Raw genomic sequence first — 21398 nt, forward strand, 5'->3', positions numbered from 1 at the left:
CTCCTTACACTGTCTACTCATCTGCCTGTTTAGGTTGTTTGTCATTAGGAATACGAGAAAATAGATTTCAAGGAGTCAATAACATGTAATTCATGTCTTGTAGCTCCACTTAACCAATACTTTGTGCAGATTATTTTTTAAGGATGTATTAACACCAGTCTCATAAACAAAAAAGCATAGATTGTTAACAAGGACAAGCTGAGGAAGTAACATTATTCACATGTCTATATTCTTGTATAATCAGTTCTGTCATCACTGCTCTCCATTGGCGCAAAAAAGGTGCCAGTACCCTAATTGAGCTCAAACCTAACCCTAATCACAACATAACGCTAACTCTGTGCTGTTTTCTTTACGTTAAGCCAGAACAGACACAGTTACGCATTTTTTTTAGTGTCCAAAAACTGAACTTGCTTGGTGGGTTTTGGGGGAATGCATCAAAACGTCAAAGTAGTTGTTTTTAGGCAATTATTTCACAACTTTTATCGTATACCCCTTGGAAATACCTGCGTCCTCAACGGTGGGTACGGCCATGCTTGCCAGAGGTGGCATTACTCAATAAGAAGTAAGGGTACTCATGTGGACAAAACTCAGAAGTGCTTAAGTACTGGTGAGTACCAGACCATTTCAGGCAGGTGCTCTCAAAAAAATATCCACTCACCATCCCTCTCAGGATTCCTCAAGACTTTTGATCATCAAGATAGTCTCAGCTCTCGCCGCTTCGCCTTTCATGTTCACAAATCCAGACAGAAATGCAGAAGATCAGATTAATTATATGAGATGTATAATTATGTTTTATAGTCAATTGTCCCATTAAACACTGTCTACAGATTACCGCTATTATGCTGCAATGAATTGCACGGATGTGAGGAAGTTTCAGAGACATTTAAATAGGTTTCACAGTATGTACTGGCACGCAGAGCCAATTAACTTAACTGACACAGTAATTTAATAGACTAAGCACACCATTATACATACACAACCAATATAGTGCTGACATTTCATAGATTTCATGATGTTGATGTTTAACAGCTTGCATTAAATGTGATTGCCACTGCAGGGAAAAGTTTACTGCAAGTCCATTAATGTATGTAGTTATGGACCAGCAGATTCTTAAAGCACGGTGTGCCAAGAAGCGCAAGGTCATGCACACAAAACCTCTCGATTACAGAAATGGCTATGGTCTTCTTATTATTTTTATTATTGTTTTGTAGATTCTTCTGTTGTAGGGCTGCTGTTCGGTAACTGACCCCGGCCACTGACCACCCTGGGGACTCTAAGGATCACGGAATTGTTCAAAAACCAAAGTCAAGAGTCTCTTTATTCCCTTAACCATGCAGCCGGAAAGAACAGGGCACTGAGTAAATGTGAAATAACAGATCGAAATATTAAATGTCAAAGTAAATTGTAAATAAATCGTAATTTCTCCTTCATTCTATAATAGCATGTGAATAGAATTTCAGACATGACTGCAGCCCACTGGAGTGAGACATTGTATTGTTTGTTGCATCTCTTGAGGCTGTTCAATTACACTCCTTGGTTGTTTTTTGCGTAAACCAACGGTCAGACAGAGAGAAGATGGATGATTTGTCTTTGTTAATTTCCACTCCGTTGACTCGATGGCTCCCCTTTCTCACTGATACTAAACATACAAATGCAAGTGCAGGTACACACACTACAACAGAATACACTGTAAGGATTAGTGTGCGAGCATCCATGCACACACACTCGCACAGTCCTCGGCTGGCGGGTTTGCCTCTAAACTTGGTGTTTAATGGGGTGTGACACAATATATTGGGCTTGTCATTTTTCCTCATTTACCTGAGTTTCTTCTAATCTCATTTCAAAGTCAGAGCTAACAAAATCCAGAAGCATATTACCTATGAGATTATATTTCTTCTTTCCTGTTTCTCTCTCTCTCTGTCTCTCACTCTCTCCGTCTGTCTGGCTCGTGGGTGGGGGCGGAAGGGCGATAGAATAAAAGTGTGAGAGTGGGCGGTTTTTATTAGCATGCTTTGACATTGAGTTTGCGCTGTGTTTTCAAACGATATGTTTCTTTAAATGGCATCAAACACAAATCTCCCACCTCAACTTTCTCACTTTATTCATATACATCTCCTCTTCCTTCTCCCCACCATCTCTTCCTCACTACCTCACTTCATCTTTCATGATATCTAGACGGTAGAGAACTGCGTTTGCATCCTGAGGAACCTGTCGTACCGTTTGGCTGCCGAGACGTCCCACGGCCAGCAGGGGGGGTTGGAGGAGCTGGACGGCCTGCTGTGTGACGCCAACGGCCGTGACGGAGAGAGCTCTGGATGCTGGGGCAAGAAGAAGAAGAAAAAGAAGGGAGCTGATCAGGTAAGGACAAATAATGTAGGAGATGATGAGGACAAGGAAATAATCAAAAGAAGGATGGAATGGATGCTGTGGATGAAAAATATGATGGTGATGATGGTGGTGGAGAGTGCTGTCTAACACATTGATCTTCTGTTGGAGTATAACTGAGTTGAGATTAGGTGACTGCGAAGCCCATAGCATATGATTCACATCACTTTCATACTCAAAATATTAAGTGACTCTTTGTGCCCTGTGCGGAAGCATCTTCATTCATTATGTTTCTCTACTTATTTACTCTGCTTTTAACTTAAATTTGTCCCCCATCTGTATATGTACACCTAGGTGCAAAAAGTAGACAGCTTTCATAATGAAGCAGGAACAGTGTGTGAGTGGTTGAGGAAGCCATGCCTTCAACAGGGACATGTGGTAAATAATGGAAAACAGGGATGAAAATCACAGATCACAGAGTATTCTGCAAGCTGAGTTGAAAAGCATTGGCATCTTTTATAATGTATTGGTTCATAAGACTCTTTTTGCTTTTTAACAAATTTAATACATTTGAAACTTTTTAACCCTAACTTTTTTCTCATGAAAAGCTTCATCATCTCCCTCGTCCCTGCTGTCTACTCTTTTATGCTTTTCACGGGCTGTTAAAGCAGAGGTGGACATAGCCCGTACTTGCATCATTAACACCGAACCTGACTTAACCAGACTGATATTTGAGACCCAAACCAAATCCAAGACCCAGAGCTTTTTGCATTGTTTTGTTCACTATTGGCCACTGGCTCTCCAGGCTAATGCAACCTTGCACATTGGGATGGTTACACTTTCACTCTTCCCATTGGACATTGTGCATCTACTTGACCATTTGCACTGATAACCAAGCCTGAAGTCCAAAACTTAATACAACAAAAGGACCAACCCTTTGTCAGAACCTGTCTTATTCTAGATTGCATTTACTGTTTACATTTTCATATTTGGTACACATAGTAGGTATACTAGAGGTATACATTTTGCCACAAATATGAGAGTTAGGGGAGGTTAGTGACACAGGCACAGAGTGACTGAAAGAGAGGGGTAGGAGCCAAGAGACTAGGTCAGTGAGAGAGAGAGAGAGAGAGAGAGAGAGAGAGAGAGAGAGAGAGAGAGAGAGAGAGAGAGAGGGGGGGGGAGAGAGAGAGAGAGAAACCAGGCAAGAGGGAGAGGAAGAGGGAGAGACAGAGAGGGAGACTGAGTGAGAGAGAGAGACACACAGGCAGTTAGACTATAATGTAGTCCCCTTAATCATTTATTAGAGGTTCAGACAGCAAGGCCAAGGAGCAGCACGCTGGCCTGAACTGGACCTAAACACTTCTAATGGACTACTGGAACACACACACAGGTCTTTTGCTATCAGGAAGATTCTACAAATGTCTGCTTCATTTCAAGATGTCCGTCCACCTATTGAAAATTGTTGAAGCAAACAATACAACTTCGGAAAAACCACAGTAACATGTTAATGAAATTACATTGTCTATAAATCTGTAACATTTCACACGTTAGAACTACAGCAAAGATGGCAGAGCATGGCGTTGACACTTGGTATGCAGCTGTTTGACCAAAAAGCTTGAATGTAAATATATATTACTTCACTGGCACTGTCAAACAGGACATCATCATCTATAGCAGACAATGTAGAGCTTAAGCTGCAGTAAATATTGCAGCTTTACTGTTTTATAATTCTTAACCAAAATGATATATTAGTTTAAAAGATTTCACATTTCACATTCAAAATCCCTGTTTTAAACAATACAATTTGAAGGCTGAATATGAAACTCACTTATACTGTAGCAGATACATTTCAAAATGTTTTATATAATTATTCTTCCAAATAGAACAAAAATAACATTATGCATACATATTTAGTATGTAGGATGTCTCTTGCCAACATAAAGTACTCTATTATAAAAAAGTTGATGCCTCTTGTAGTGCCTCTGCATACTTCAAAATATAAGAAGCCTTTGATTTTATGATTAGAGAATCTATGTATAGATAAAAACATGCAGACACACACACATACACACAATTCACAGTACCTCTCTCAAGACACACACTAGCCTAGTTTACCTTGAGACAAGGGGAGGAGGGGAAGCAGTAGAGCGAAACCGAGAAGGTCGATAGGGAGAGGAAAAACTGAGAACTGGAGAGAGAATGATGGAAATAGAATAAGAAAATAGGGAGAGGGGCGCGGCAAGCGAGAGAAAGAAAGGGAGACAGAAATCAAGAGAGAGATGGAGAGGAAGAATCAACAGGAGAGAGAAGGGGGACAAGATATTAATGAGCAACAGAGAAAAGAAATAGCAATAAAGGAGGAGATAGAGAAAGAGAGAGAGTTGTGCGTTCATGCCTACGTGAAAAAGGTGTGGGCATGTCACTCAACAAAGAGGTTCACACATCAAGGGACTCTATTGTTGTGGAGGAGAGGAGGAGGGTGGGGGTAAATGGGAAGAGAGGTGTCGAGCTTTAGGCTTATTTCTCAAAGCAAATGTAGGAGTGAAACATTCTCCCATAGTGCCTCTTTTCACATGCGTCTCTTTTCTCTCTATCTTTTGCCCTTTCCCACCTCTCCCCTCCATCACCATTCTCTCCTACTTAACAGGTTGACAGGAAGCGATTTACGCAGTGACTTTTTAATATGTCAGGGTGTACTCGGGCGAGATGTAGTTTGCTTTCAGATGTGCATGCAGTCATTCTGACAAAACGCAGATACATGAGAATATACAGAATACTCATGCACAGATATTCTGAATATTGCAGGTATGGAATCATTTCAGTTCCCAAACGGAAATGGGAAGAATAGGGAAACTACGGGAAAGAACGGTGTTCTCTGCTGGGTGTGTTTAGTGTAACTTAACACTCACTGAACTTGTTTGAGCTCGCCTCCAGTGGTTTAACTTCTAACCTTGATGCAATGATGTACAGATGTACTCCCGGACCTTTCAGCCAGAAAAGCCAGTGAACCACAGCTTCTCACTTTGCTGTTAAATATACGTTAACATAAAAAATGTGGCCCATTGTTTCTCCTCTTTCACAGTGGGATGGTGTTGGCCCCTTTCCAGACACGGCAGAGCCCCCCAAAGGGGTTCAGATGCTGTGGCACCCCACAATCGTCAAGCCCTACCTCACCCTGCTGTCTGAATGCTCTAATCCTGACACCCTGGAGGGAGCAGCTGGGGCTCTGCAGAACCTGGCCGCTGGCAGCTGGAAGGTAACAGCTAGGTTTCAACTTTTTTCCTTCCTATTTTTTCAATTGAAGCTTCTTTGTCACAAGGTACAAGGTAATTAATTTTGTCATCAAGTTGACCGAAAAGAAAGTTTTTGTTCCTTCATGCCACACACACATAGAACATAGCTGATAATTAAGTTTGGATACATAAAATAAATATAAATAAAGCAATAAATTAATAAATACAGTTTACTTCACATAAAAAGAAACAGTGTCCATCCATTTTGACTGCATTTGAGCACCGAGCATATTTGGTGTAAACACAGAGTCTGCCTCCCCATGTCCTGTGGTCTGTCTGCTTGGAACACCGGCTGGTCAAGTGTTGATCTGAGGTGATGATGGAGCAGGTCACTGTAAATATATGGGCAAAACAGTCTCTGATTTCCCATTACCGTACATTAGCCAGGAGCAGCCTTAAGTCCAAGCTGGGCCAAAAAGTAACAACATTTGAAGGAGTTCAAATCTTCTGAATCCAGTCGATTTCAAAAATATAGACTTGGTCCTTTAAAATCAAATCAGACATAATAAATACCACATAAATATAGTGTAGGATCCCAGGAGTATAATCATACTTTAAACCACATTCAGGCACTGGTGTTTTGAGAGTAGCCTATTCGACTCTATAATTGAAGCTCAGGCTGCTCTTGCTCTCTTTATACGCATTTCATTGTCCATTACCGTGAAAGGTAGCGATTCATTATAAGTTTGTCCTAACTCAGCCCTGCAGTGAATTCAGGGACACACAGTGTACGCAAATATGTATTCAGATAAAACACTATTCACTTTGAAGGTAAGACAAAGAACTGTGTGCGCTGTTTTAAGTAATGTGGAAATGATTCCTACTGAGGGATGCTCATTTTAAATAATAAATCAGGATCAGAATGGCCTTGCTGAGTAAAAACATGTATTTTCATAGCAGGCAAATATCCATTGAAATGTTAACAAGGGGTTAATATCAATAAGCATTGCTAAGACAGGTTGGGTGTGTGCAAACAACTTTCTTTTTTTTAACCCTGATCATCTGGTTAAAGTTCAACTCAGTTTAATTAAAATTCAAAGGCTGATTTGGTTGCAGTAAATGCCACAGCACGGAAATAAACAACTCAAAGACATAATCAGATGGAATAATGTTCTATTTACTCACTACACCATCCTGCTGGCTTTGAAATACTGCATTTTGAACAGAATCCCATTTTACAACCATTTTATGTGTTCTATACCATATAATATTGTTCAGTAGCAATGCAATAACTGTAATAATGTAAAGGCTCCAAGCCTGAACACACCAGGGAGTAGAGCTAGGGCTCAGCAGCAGCTGACTGATGGAAGCAGCTAGATGGTAATAATGTATGAGTCATGCAGCCATATTGGAGAGCGTTGGTGAGGGCAGCTTTTGCCTTGAGGGAGGTGCATATAAGGGTAACAGGCAGAAAGTGTGAGGGCGTAATCTTGGAATGACCTTGGAATCATAGAACTGCATCTGACAATATTCATTGTAAATATGTGACTGTTGATGGAATTAAAAAAACTGCTCAGTCAAATGGTTACCTTTGCTGCATGTGAAAACTTGAACAAAAGAAGAAATGGCTGACGGGGAAGCACAATGTGGTTGAGAGGAATGTCTCCTGTGAATGTGTGTGGGAGGTGTATCTGATTTTGGTTTTGTGAGTATTTCCATTGGTGGTGGAATGGACAGAGAAACAGAGCAGGAAGGAGACAGAAGAGGAGGAAGAAAGAGAAGGGAGAAGGAGGAAATGATGGGGGCAGGTGGTCTTCAGGAAATCACATTTTCTATTTTAGATCCTTATTGCTTGTGTGTGTGTGTGTGTGTGTGTGTGTGTGTGTGTGTGTGTGTGTGTGTGTGTGTGTGTGTGTGTGTGTGTGTGTGTGTGTGTGTGTGTGTGTGTGTGTGTGTGTGTGTGTCCTCTAAAGCAAGCTCCCTCTCCTGACTTTGAGAATAGTGCTGCTAACAGTTTCCAAAGAAGGTATTGGCATACTGCTGATGCAGTCTTCGCTCTGTTCACTAAGCTTGTGGTTAAGGCAACCATATTTTGTCCATTTCCGTTTCTTAGAAAAACAATTCTGTGGTTTAACCTTAACATACTCTAGAAAGGTAAATTATTTGTTGACATTCTTTTAGCTTTCCACTTCACTTACTGATATTTATTCTTGGGTGCAGTTTAGCACAGCCCCAGTCTTCTCTAGTTGACCCACAAGGCGGCACCACTTGAGCCATTTAGGGTCGAGTGGTCCATTTAAACATACCTTGATAGTTGTTGAGGGAGAATAGAGTGGTCTCCAAGCTCAAAACCCTTCTCTCTGGTTCATATAATTCTCCCTCTCACAGTATATCACTTGTGAGTCAGTGTAACGCCTCAGTCGCTCTCATGTTGCCCCTGAATGTAACATTTCCCACTCAACCTCGCCCATTGTGCTCTGTCTGTCTGTTTTCCTTTTTTCCTATCACAACCACTTTATTTACAGTCTGTCTCTGGTATTGTCAGCATAGTGACAATAAGACAGTGGAGGTGGACAGTGAAAAATACATGGATTGAAAATAACCAGTCGCACAATGCACAGCTATGACCAGAGTGTGATAGTAAGGTAAACCAAACATGCATATCTACATAAACAAGTTAATATTTGTATTCTAAATCTTAACTGTTTGCTGCAAATTGTCACAAAACTCCTCATCAACTCATTTCAAATCCTGTGTGTAGGACCGTTACTGTATATTTCCCCCACTGTGGCCAGTTTTTGCTTTTTAACTCTACCCCTTGCTCTCTCCCTGCCAGTGGTCAGTGTACATCCGGGCTGCTGTGCGTAAGGAGAAAGGCCTTCCCATCCTGGTGGAGTTACTGAGGATAGACAACGACAAGGTGGTGTGTGCCGTGGCCACCGCTCTCAGAAACATGGCCCTGGACATCAGGAACAAGGAGCTCATCGGTGAGTACTGATTAAAGAAAAAACTTCTCCACCTGAAATAATTGCATGGATCGCTGGCATTTTTAATCTCTATCAGGTCGCATGAATTCTGGTTGCAGTCTTTGTTGTTTGTTTGTGAAGAGCTACCTGAAGCCCATTTTCATCTCTAATTAAATTATCTCGTAACTGTTCTACTGTGGTCTGTTCCTGTCACATTGTTCTCATTTAGAGTACGCAAGTCAAGAGCTTGTGTTCAAGTGATGTAACACAAGGGTAAAGAGCTTGTAGTCAGTTGCACCAATCAGACATAATTTAACACTAATGCCAGTCTGTAATCAACTTTGCCGTTTAGCATTGAATTGCCTTTTTTTATAGATTGTTTTTTCTTTAACAGGTGAGCTACTGGGTTGCCCAATTAAATTGCCTTTTGACCCATTTAGTCATGTTATCAGTTGAGACCATGAATTTGTAATTACATACTAGGACGAAGTCAATATAATGAGTTGTAAGTTTAAGTGAGGCTTTACATGTGCTCATGTGATCTAAAAATAATAGTGCTCTACAACTATCTTACCAAGCCATGATAATATTTTAATTACCTAAGGCCAAGGAATGTTGTGAGAAAATTAGGCTAATAAGGACAGACAGCGCAGGGGGGGATAAAGGGGAATAAACTGGTAGTTAATATGTGTTTAAGAGAGAAAGGCAGCAGAAAGAGGGAGAGTGGGAGAGATACAGCAGATAGGATGCTGCAGCAGAGGAGATCATCGAATCAAAGGCTTGCATTGGGCTTTGAACTGTGGTAATGAGTGAGCCTTAGTGAGGCTAACTGACTGGCGGCAACACCATATTTAGGGACTAGGGATCACTAGTTAACATGACACATTAAGACTCTGTAATATTGTTTGTGTGTGTGTGTGTGGGTGTGTTTGTGTGTGATAGAGATGCATCCTCTTTGCATAAACACACACCACGCACGTACTGACATGGTTGTATGTTTGTGTGTGTACAGTGTGTGCACGTGTGACATCACCAGTCTCTGTCTCTGGTATCTCTGATTATCTCGGCTTCCTGGTGGGCTCAGTGGTTTCTATAGCAACCCTGCTACCCTCAGTCTCACGCGAGGGGCTTCTGGAGCCTGTGTGGGTTTTGCCGGCGCGTTGTAAGAACGACTGCCGCCGGCAAGGCTCAACACACCCATGCTGTGATGGTCTGGCTGTCGCACAGCAGCAGATTACAGGATAACAACAACGCTTATCAGTCTAATTTGAATGTTTTTTATTTGCTTGTTTCCTTTCTTCAGTGTACATGCAGGTGTAGCTGCTAGTTGAATATAATTCATTTCAGGTTTTTTTTTCCTTGAAAGATTGGCAAGGATATTTGCAAATTTCTCTTCGATTTCAGTTGTCCAATAATAGCAGCGATACCGGACAGAGCAATTGTAAAAAACCCTTATATGACATATCATCATAATTGAGCTTATGAGGATTTGTGGTCTTGATAAAAGAGATTTAAAATGTATGTCATAAAATGGGGGTAAATTAAAAAAAACTACCCAAGTATACGTTGGGTTACCTGTCACAACATACATCCAAAATATATTAGATGAAGAAATATGGAAGCAGATATCATTTAAATACACATATCCATATTACTCCACTCATTCTATATTAACTAACACAGAATTCTTACTGCAGTGTATTACTGTACTGTTTCCCCTGCCACTAACCAGATAGAGTTTACTAATGCATAATGTATGATATTATTGGTTTTAATTGAATATTGTAGTATTCCAAGGTCATATTGAAGTCTGTCTTTGCCATTTGCTTTTACATTGTCAAAATAAATGTTTTATTTGAATTAGGTTAAAGTAAAAAAACATCCCACATACTGACACAGTTTAATCAATTCCTCCATTTGACCTTTTACAATGAGAGTAGTATATGTTTTGCTCTGGGAATTATTAAATGTTCTCTAATTGATGGAAATATTGGAGCTAATTGGTCAATTTTTACTTTTAGTCTTTCATAGCCATTAGCTTTCGCTGCAGAGAAAGATAAAGAGGAGAGTTATGGAAAGCGAAGTAGACACTGTAATGAATGTGTGCTCATAGGGAGAGAGGCAAAACACCCAGGCTGATTAAATAATGTAATTACTTGCAAATTCACAGGGAAAATCAATTCAAATTTGTTTGGCATTTTTATTTGAATATGCGCTTGACTTATTCAGTTGCAGGATAACATGGTTTAAATCCTGCATGTGATTATCTCTTCCAGAGTTATTTCTGAGACTTTAGAGACAGACAATAAGACAGACTGATGGAAGAAAATTAAGCCATGACTGGGACCATAAGTGAGGCGCTGGCAGATTGGTTTTAAAATCGATACACCATGGCAAGACAACAGAGACTGAGAGAGGTTGTTGTGGTTTTAACAGTCATGTAGTTAACATAATAACTTAAAGTAAACACCCCCATCCCTTTGTTTGCTTAAAGATTTCCTCCAGACATGTATTACGACATAGACAAATAGTCTGCTTGGAACAATAATGTGTTTGGTTTTTCTTCTGCAAAAAAAGTTTAATTTCCTGGAACCTTAAAAAGGCATCTATAAATTCATTTGTATCAGTGGACTAAATGATTACTTCAAAACCAGCTCACAAATCAACTTTGGTTCCAAATGAGATGGCCAAATGGCAAATGATACAGAAAGAGACAGTCAGAGTTAATGACACACAGTGACACAGAAGGACAGAATGTCTCAGAGATGCAGAGAGAAAATAGAGAGGAAAAGTGAGAGGGATCACTCAGGGTTGAGTCTTTGCTCTTGGCGAGGTGTGAGTTGATGCGTGTCGACAGAAAAGAGGTAGAGGCCAGGCACTCCTAAGAGACAAGCTCCATTTGGCCCATGTTCGCAAGCTTTATTCACCACAGCGACTCTAACCTCTGAGTCAAACACCTTTTTCTTTACACCATGCACTTCTGCAAAACAACAGTTTAACCCGAAGCGACAAAGTGATTTCAAAGAGCAGTTGGCGGGTCTTTGTCAGATCAAAGTTCCGCCTAATTATAATATCATTTTGCATGGCTAATCTAGAGCAAGTCGCCTGTTTCTGAAAAGCAAAAAAAACAAATCTTTGTCTCTTAAAACTCATGCGATAGTGTGTCATAAGCTGTTAGTGCCGGTAAGTTTGGCAGCGTCACCGTGGGGGAATGGTAGTTTGCATGAGAGCTCGGCAGAGTGAGCGGAGATGAAAATCATCTTTCGCACACAATAACCTCAGAGTGTCAAATCTTCTGGAAAGAGCTGTGTGATTGCATGGCAGCAAGAAAAGCAAGAGAGGCACAAGGCTGGAGAAGGATTGAGGAAAAGAGCAGAGAGCGGCCAAGTCAGGCTAGGGAAACTGAATAGGGGTGCAGGATGAAACAGAGGATAAAAAGAAGAAGAGAGAGCAGTGGCAGCTAAAGACCTAACCGCATATGTATGCTTATATTCCAATCCCTCTGTAATGTGATTTAGTGGCATATTGATGTCGCTGAGAATCATTCTTCTCATCTGTCAATGTTTTTGTCTCTCCCCTGATTTCACCTCCTTCATAGTTTTTGATTTGCATAATGTACTGTACGCCTGTGTAGCAATAAATGAGTTCCATTCACTGCTACGCCGTCTGTCAGCGCAATTCTTCCCCATTTACTTACAGATGGTAATTTGACACACATGAATTGGGAACAGCACTTGAATGCCAAAAAGACGCTGTATTTTTTCAAATACAGAAACCATTTACTAAAGGTTCCCATAAACACATGCTGTGCTTGCAACTAAATCCAAACCAAAGTTAGTGTTTAATGAAAAAGTGATTAATGCAACAATCTGTATTAATTTAAGACATTTAATGAATTAATTTACAGTTTTTTTGAAGGAAGTGACTGGCTCCAACAGCTAATTGGATTGGATTCTGCAGTAAGGGTTTAATTTAAATTCCAAATATGAATTCCTAATATGAAGTGTATAAGTAATACAAAGTTGGATGTTAAACTTTTTGAGTCACACTTTTCAACCAAATTAGTTGTACTTGATAATAATTAATCCTATATTATTGCATTTGATTATATATCACTCTACAAATCAATCATATTCATGATGCACGCATACATTCAAGAAGGATCACAGATAATACTTTAGCTCGCTGCAGAGGCAGTATAAAAACACATCAAGAAAATCTAACCAGTCAGCTTCTAAATACCAGATTTACTGGCTACCTTCCTATTTTTGGACTACAGTATTTGACCTCCAACATCAAACAAAGCTCTCCATGGTTTACTTGAAAGTGGATCAAGTCCACCTCTTTCATGTGAGTCAAGGGACTCTTGTTTTGGTGCCCTCCCAAGTTTGATCAAGATGTTTTCTTGTGTGATAGGTGCAGGAGCTTCCCAGTACGATTTGAATCACATGAAATGGAAATTCTTTTGCAATACTGATAACACACTGATTGCTTACTGGTTGCAGAAGACACCCTATGCTTAAGTCTTTTTTGAAGTAGTGACACAATCAAATCAAAATCACTCCTTCTGAAATTATGAATAATTTATTTTGTGAAAGTCAAAGGCAAAATGTGAACACCTCAAAGGACCATGAGCAACAGCACTGCTATTGCAGTGCATAAAATATTCAACAATGATGTAGTGCATTCCTGCTAGGGGTCACCAAAGCTTCACAACTTAAAAAATTTAATTAATTTATGTGAAGAAAACTAACCGAAATTGCTATTTTTAAAGTTTGTATTATTATTTAAGATCTAAACTTTAAAGACCTGAACACAAGCTATATTCATAGAGGATTCACTCTCTGCTAAACTCAGTATTTGAGAAGTAGGCAGTTAAAACAACCAAAGAAGTAATAGAACAATGGCCAAGCCTTCTTCTCCGGGAGAAGATAACAGAATTTGTCAAAAAAATAAGCCGATTAAATATGTAGGATTGGTAAAAAATAATAAATACATAGACAGACAGAGAATTGTATAAAAAGACACCAAAGATGATCAGGAAAACTCATCTCTGATGCAATATTCACAGGAAATAATCCAAATTCAACATTTCTGTTGTACAATTAGGTACTGTTTTTCTTATGCATTGAATATAATATGAAATATCCATAAAATATGTCACTTAGTCAGGGTTACTCAATGGTAGAAAGGTTGAGAACCACTGATGTATTCTTACAGTCACAGAAAATGACTAGTACACTTCTACCTTCTCTTTATTTGATCCTTTCCTCTTTTCATTCACCCCTCCCACTCTCCTCCCCTCATTTTCTCTTCACAGTGTTGTGCCCACCTTCTTGTCTGCAACATGAATATTCTACCCTCTTTTTTCTCCATCTCATTCTTCTTATTTCTTTTTCTTCTTTCCTCCTTCTCCTCCTCTCATCAGTTTATCCCGCACCCACGCCTCCCTCTCCGTCTCCTTTCCGCGTTGGTTCCAGACATGAGCTCATAACGCCTCAACCTTCCCTCTCTCGCAGTCTCTCGCTCTTTGTGTCTCGCATTGATGACATCAGTGCTGGGGAGTGTTACTGTGGAAACCAAAGTAGTGCGCCACAGGGATGTCACTAATTGCATGATTGCAACTGTGTGTGTCTGTGTAAGAGTGCGTGTTTGTTCGAGGTCAGGCACTGTTATATGCAGATACAAATAAGGTGGAGTAAAATTACCGGTTTCAAGCGTTTGATCCAAACATTTTGTTCTCACATGCACACACACACATTTTATATCAAATAGTTTTATATCACCTAGTCTGGTCTGTCTTTTCCTTCGCAATTCCGACTTTTACATATTTTGCCGTCCCTGCAGTCAACAAATTGCTCTGTTGTAAGCATAAACCACTTCGGGAGGGTAGCGGGCCGTGTCCACTGACTCACACTAAGTTGACACACACTTCGCTGTCCCTGTTGCAGCGATACTTCATGAAATTTCGGTGTCACCTTTGGGATGAATCTCTTGTGTGTGAGGGGCTGGCATGTCTTTTATCAGCGCACTTTGTTCTCTCTGGCATTCTCCATCCTCTGCTCCACTGTGCCAGACTGGGAGCGCGACAGAGAGACAGAGAACAATAAAGAGATATAGCGAAAGGCAAAAAAAAAGGGCTGTCATACGATGATGAGATTCTTGTGGTCTTACTGCTATCCCTCCAGGATCTGACTCGCATTCAGGTGATCTTGGGTGGTGCACAGATTCATTTAATTTGGGGTTTTTTTGTCCTCTTAAGCTGCTAAATGACATATTTAAAGTTGTGCCCTCATGGTTTTATTCCAGAAAATATCTCCACTTCTAAGAACCTAAGCTGCACAGTGTAACTTTATCTAACCATCACAATGGGAATCCTTTATTCTCAGTCACTGTGAGTGTGTGCATTAAAAAACAGTGCGTTTGTGTTTGTGCATCTATACGTCTTCCCAAGCAGGCATCCTCTTCATGTCAGTAGAATGTCTTTAATGAAGCCACAGGTTCCTCGCAGGGGGAAAAAATACCTCCCCCACCTTCTCTCTCTCTCTCACTCTCTCTGTGTCTCTCTCTACCTCCTCTGCAGTTTATGCTGTAAACCTGTCACCCACAGACATCAAAGAGAGAGACACAGAGGGCGAGATATAACTGGTGTGAAAAGCACCAAACACAGGAAAGCAGAATATTTTACAACGGGGGAAGCGGCGGCATGCCGCTTTCCAATTTACCTCCATTTCTGACCTCTTTAAACCTGCTGTGTTTCATCTGTCTGTACTCTCCTCTGCATTTCATTTTTTTTATTCATTTATATATTTATTTATTCACAACTTAAAAGGAATACACCTCACGTAATTGCAGTGGTGAAGCAGACTGCCTTTAGAGGTCATTCATATCTATTTTGGCTTGATGCGGATACAAGGATGTTGATATTTGGTGACTGCAGGGTGTGTTTGTGTGTGTGTGTGTGTGTGTGTGTGTGTGTACAGTATGTGATTTATATTTTCACTTCTTTGTGGCTGCTTTCCAAATGAGCCCATAATCCAAAACTCATTAGAATGCTGTATTTTTTTATGATTTGGATTATAGTAAGGGGAAAATAAGTAAAATTGGTTTCAATAAATTACCCCTCCCTCCTCCCTGAATGACAACACTGATGTTTGAGAGTATCTCCAGGGTTTGTGTGTTGATATAATTCTAGGTTATAGTCCCATATTCAGTTTGAGCTAACAGGCTAACATCCAAGGACCATAACCTCATCACTTTCATGATTTCAATAAAGGAATATTCCCACGGAACAGAAACCAACACCCTGTTGCTTTGAATCTGGCGCCTCCTGTTGATGATGTGGTGTACTACTGATTCAATCACGCCTGGGAAACTCACTCAAATCACACCAAAGCACTGACACACTAGTTTTGCCTGTGCCAGCTATAGCAACCCACAATCACACCAAATTTCAAGTGTAGCTGATGTCAAATCAACATATTGGGGTAACAGCATTTAAATTTAATGCTTCCGGATAAATAACAAATACTTGAAGCTTTCTAATCTGATCATTTGAGACAAAATGGTAACTCTATGAAACTATTTAAAAACTTTACACATTTAACTATGCACATCGATATTCATGCAATTTGAGTCTAAATGTGTTCAGATTGGTCCTTTAAGACAGCCGTTATCACATACTCTACTCACATACTTTCTTTTCTCACAACTCAAAATAGATTTGACAGTTGCAGGCTTAACTTCCTGATGTTTGTCTATTATTAAAACAGCAAAATCCCATCTAACATTGGCTTTTATTCAGCCTAGAACATATTCATAGAGCCCAGAAAGGCTTTACAAACATAGCATCACCAGAAGCTTTTGATACCAGTAAGCGTACAGCAACCCACCTCAGGGGCCCCACCCAGTCAATGATAACTGTGTTTTAACCATCCTTTATTCTCAGACAGTCCAACGCCACAACCAATCAAGCCATTTCATCTTTCCCCACATCTCCCTGAGACAATTACCTCCAATTTTACTTCAATAACACTCTCCCTTCTCCGTCAGTAAACAATCAAATCACTCCATTGTTGAGGGTAATTGGATCTCTTTAAATCAAATCAGCCATTATGGCCCTGATGAAGCACGCCCTGCTCAGCGGGAGTTAGCGACACATGAGGGAATGCAGCGCAGGAATATATTACCAGCTCTGCCTCCCAGGTGAAGATGGCTATATTGGAGGAGTTGTGTAATACAGGTTTATTAGACTGTGCAGTGATCAGCACAGGGCTTGTTTCTCTCCTTGAGGACATGTTCCAGGTGTAGCTCACATTTCAGTGACAAAGAAAGGAGGAGAGGGGAGCTTGTACTCCAGCATGTAGAGGTGCTGTCTGTGTCACAGTAGGACTTTAAGGTAGAAGGAGTCGCCACCCACTCATAAAAGATCCATCTCGATTTGCACCTCAATTAGTTCTTTCTTCCTGTATGACTACCTATGACCACTGTGAGGTTACCTCACCTTAATAATTGTTACATGAAGCTCCCGGCTTTGACACTAATCTTGGCCTCTCAATGTACTTACCACAACATGCTGATTGATTATACTTTTATACAGCTGTACTCATTCTTATACAGTCATTCATTTGGCGACATAATACCTAAAACTTTAACATGGCCTCAGGAAATAAACTGTATATTTACTGGAAATTAAAACCCAATGTTTTGAAAAAAATGTCTTCATCAGGGTAATGAGCACATCAAAAGATTTAGCTTTTAAAATGTGTTGAATTTTGCATTGACATTAGGAAAGTGCAGCAACTCCCTCTCATTTATATTAATCTATAATTCATCAATACACTTTTTGCAGGCTCTGGGTATCGGAATGTCTGGATGTAGGGAAGAGGCTAGATTTTGTTTGACTCAAGTGGTGTCTGAGCCCAGCTTTGCTTTAGTTTACTTTTAGCAATAGTCTTTGCTATTTATTTCTGTATACAACATTAATATTTGTTCCATGATAAAACTCTTTGAGATGATAATAGATACAGTAAAACCATCAAGAGAGAAAAATATGACATTGTGAAATTGTCATAAAAACAAAATCTCAAGTGTGTTATAAAAACATCTCACATCAAAACAAACAACTTAGAAGAAATATCCCAAAACAAAACAAACAAACCTAGCCTGAGGCAAATAACCGGAAAGCTAGATAATGAGCAATGTGTATGTTCATATGAGATGTGTATTGGTGTGCGTGCATTGCTGTATGTGTGTGTATTGTCAAGGTGAGGTGTGTGTGTGTGTGTGTGTGTGTGTGTGTGTGTGTGTGTGTGTGTGTGTGTGTGAGAGGCTTTCAGTCATGTTTCTTAGCACCCAGTGATTATCAGGAGGCAGCATTTCCCTCTAACAAGGTGTGTTATTAAAAGGGTTGGAAATAATGAGGGCCTCTGCATTTGATTCTTCAGCTATCAAGACGTTTCACATTGCATTTGTGTCAACATACGCAAATGTGTATATGTAGGCTTAAGTTTCTTTCTTTCCTCAGTTTCTCTGTCCTTCAGTCATTTTTTCCTGCTCCATTTCTGCTTCCTGCTTTTCTTCTTTCCTGTCTCAAACATGGGTGACTACCACGCCGTTCCCCAATCCCTTTTTTGACCTCTCTTCCTGTCTCCTCCCATATCATCTTCTCCGTTCCGCACTCGCTCCCCTGTGGGATGAATGTGATGATGTTGCAGACTGATAGGAATATGCATGCACGCACCTGTGTACACAAACACACACACACACACACACGCAAGCATATTTTTAGGGATATGCTGATAGCAGTTTATTAGAGCATCTGTCTGTAAGCAGAAAATACCTAGACAGACACACACGGAAATGTCTTTAATAGTTTCAACATCTTTGTGTATACTCTTCACCCTCCTTTTGATATAACTGGAGTCTCTACAGTTAGTCAGTTCATAAATTAGTCAGTCAGTCAGTCAATCAATAAATTGTCAGTCATTCAAGCAGTAAATTATCTGGCAGTCAGTCAGTAAATTAGCCAGTCAGTAATTTAGTCATGCAGTCAGTCAGTAAATAATTTAGTCATTCACTCAGAAATTAGTCACATCATTAAATCAAGGAAGAAAGTAAATGAATCAGTCAGTCACCAGCCAGTAAATCAGTCAGGAGATTAGTTAGTCTGATTCAAGTCAGTCAAATAATGAGTCTTCTCTTTGTCCCACAGCCAAAAGACAATGGCCGCTTAACCTCTGTTCAGCCTGCCAGCCTGAGATAACACTTGACCAATTAACTCACAACTCTATCCTTACAGATAGAGTTTGTGTGTGTGTGTGTGTGTGTGTGTGTGTGTGTGTGTGTGTGTGTGTGTGTGTGTGTGTGTGTGTGTGTGTGTGTTTAGCTTGCTTTATGAAGCTTGATAGTGTCATGTGATCTCATCTCATCTCTCCTGCTCTGTGTATTGCTCTGCTGTTCTAAGCTCTTCCCAGATCACTTAGACTTATTAGAGGTAATATGAGCAAAGGATTTACCACCAGCCAGTAAGGGCTCCTTGGATATCACAGTGATAGAATGGTCTGCGAGAAACGAAAGACGAAGTTATAAAGAATTGAGGAATGTTTGAAAAATGGTAGGAAAAGAGTAAATGGAGAAAAGAAGGAAGATAGGAATAGGGGATTTTAGTTCTGGTGGCCTTCTACAAGCATAGGACCAAATCTGTACCCCACAAGGATGTTTTGTTCTTACTTTTATTTTTCAGCAGGATTTTATGAATTCAAAGTAGCAGAATGGCCTGCAGAAGATTAGACCATGCCGAGCTAGATAGGTATTTGGTTGTTTTGTACTGTTGCGGTGAAAATGAGTTGTTTAGAGACATTATTTCACAACCGGTGAACAAACTGTCTGTGAAATCCAAAAGTATTTCGCATTCATTGCAAATTGAGTATTTTGGCCTCAGTTTTCTCAGCTGCCAGAGAGGATGTAATGGTCCACTTGAAGGTGATTCGACAGTGGATTTAACACTTACACTAGCACTTCCTGTTTTTATCTACTTTATCTGATCCAGCACTTCTGTGGAGGACTTCCATTTGTTAAAATTTAGAAGGAGACAGTGAGTCACACTGAACAGCTCTTGAGTGTCGTATACACACAAAAACTGGCATACTCACATTGTTTTAAATGGCACGCTTTGTCACACCCAGCAACGTGTCACAGAGAGGATAGACAAATTCATTTTTTGGGGAGATGTTCAGTTGATTGGAGTGTACCTTTTAGTGTTTATCAGGGTAAGAAGGCTCATCCTAATCTGCTATTGAGTGGATTTAGTTTAAAATGAACCTAATTTCAGCCCTGATTTATTGTTCAACTACCACCTCTGCATCCAAATTGATTCTTTACCTGGATCATGACCTGTGGGTTTCATCCCAGGAGCTCAAGATGATTCAATTGTGATTGACATGTTTTATGATGGTCAAGGCATTTCTTACCCTGTGACTGCTGCTCTTGTTTGATAAATTTCCACACACCACCTCAGTCAGCACAATCACCTCTTTCCTCTCATCTTTGCAATTTCTCTCCTGTCTTACATTCTTCCACTTCCATTATCTGTTTGCTCTGATCTCTCCTTTATTGAACCCTTACCTCAGTCATCTTAATTTCCGGTGATCTCACTCTCATGGGAAACTCCACTGTGAGTAGTTGACTCAGAAACACTGCAGGAAAAAGCAGAAGTGTCCTGATTACAGTGCATACTGTATACCCCAGCAAGTTTAAATGTAAGGGTAAAATAATATCCAAAAAAGTCAAATAAAGTAAATATATTTAAATGTTGGCATCTAAATATACACAAACTACTCTCACCTCAACTAAAACAATCAATATTAGTACATAGTTAACTGCTAATACATGAATTGAAAAGTGTGTTGAAATCTTAATAAAGCAACAACAGCTTAGTAAAGGTTTAACAATGGCATTAAGTAAGTAGCTGAACTCAATAAATGTGCAGTCTAAGTAAGTTGTAATACATTTCTTAAAAGTGCTTATAAATGTTTTATAACAATAAACAATAGATATGTTTATGATATTATTAAAAGGTATTTTATTTGCACATAATAATCTTATAAGCATATTATAAGGGCCTATTAACTAACAGTTATTACAAGAAATATAAAGCGTTACCTAGACCACCTTAGTGTGTGGGTGAGCTCAGAATACATGGTGGTTTTGTCCTCACTGTCCGTCATTCCCTCTTTGAAATCTATACTCACACCACTTTGCTTTAAACTCCCCTTCACTCCAAATGTTATTGCTTCCATATGCTCCACCCTCTCAGTAACTGAGTTTATGGGTTTCCTATCTGACAGCATCTCCTGCACTTCTTAATTACTCCCTCTCTCTGTTGCTTCGATTTATCCAACAGTCCATTCTTTGAATGTCAATTTCTTTTTTCATTTTCTTCATATGGGAGCCTTTTCACCGAAATACCACGAGTCGCCCCTTTTATTGGATTCTCAGCATGTCTGCATTAGTGTGTGTGCGTCAGAGGATTTGCAGTGTGCCATCTCAAACTCAAGCTTTATGGAGCTATCCAAACCACTCAGTAGCCATACAAGACGTTTGCTTCAAAAGACAGTAAAAGGGCAATATTAGTTTTATGTCATAGAGATGTATATTATTGAGGTGATTGTATGGATTTTTGTACCAGCCATTCATAACCACACTTGACATAAATGCTGTCTAAAATCATCACTTTGCATGAGTATGTGAACTACCATAGAAAACATAAACCCTCACCCCCACAGGAAGTTTTTTCAGACTGTAAATGGGAAATTATATGTTCATGTTGTCAAAGCTCAGCCCAGTAGCCTCTATATCTGTCCCTTCAATT

General features: G+C 39.9%; 1 protein-coding gene across 2 annotated transcripts in view; it reads left to right on the plus strand.

Annotated features, from left to right (window-relative positions):
* The window catches only part of ctnnd2a (catenin (cadherin-associated protein), delta 2a), a 248652-nt gene that overhangs the window by 206587 nt on the left and 20667 nt on the right, over positions 1 to 21398 (plus strand). For both annotated transcript variants that reach the window (XM_051410973.1, XM_051410972.1), the window contains exons 17-19: positions 2176 to 2358; positions 5411 to 5584; positions 8398 to 8548. In XM_051410973.1, the coding sequence (XP_051266933.1) occupies positions 2176 to 2358; positions 5411 to 5584; positions 8398 to 8548 (508 nt within the window). The remainder of the gene's footprint in view (positions 1 to 2175; positions 2359 to 5410; positions 5585 to 8397; positions 8549 to 21398) is intronic.

This window comes from Dicentrarchus labrax, unplaced genomic scaffold, assembly GCF_905237075.1.
Source record: "Dicentrarchus labrax unplaced genomic scaffold, dlabrax2021, whole genome shotgun sequence".
NCBI lineage: Eukaryota > Metazoa > Chordata > Actinopteri > Moronidae > Dicentrarchus > Dicentrarchus labrax.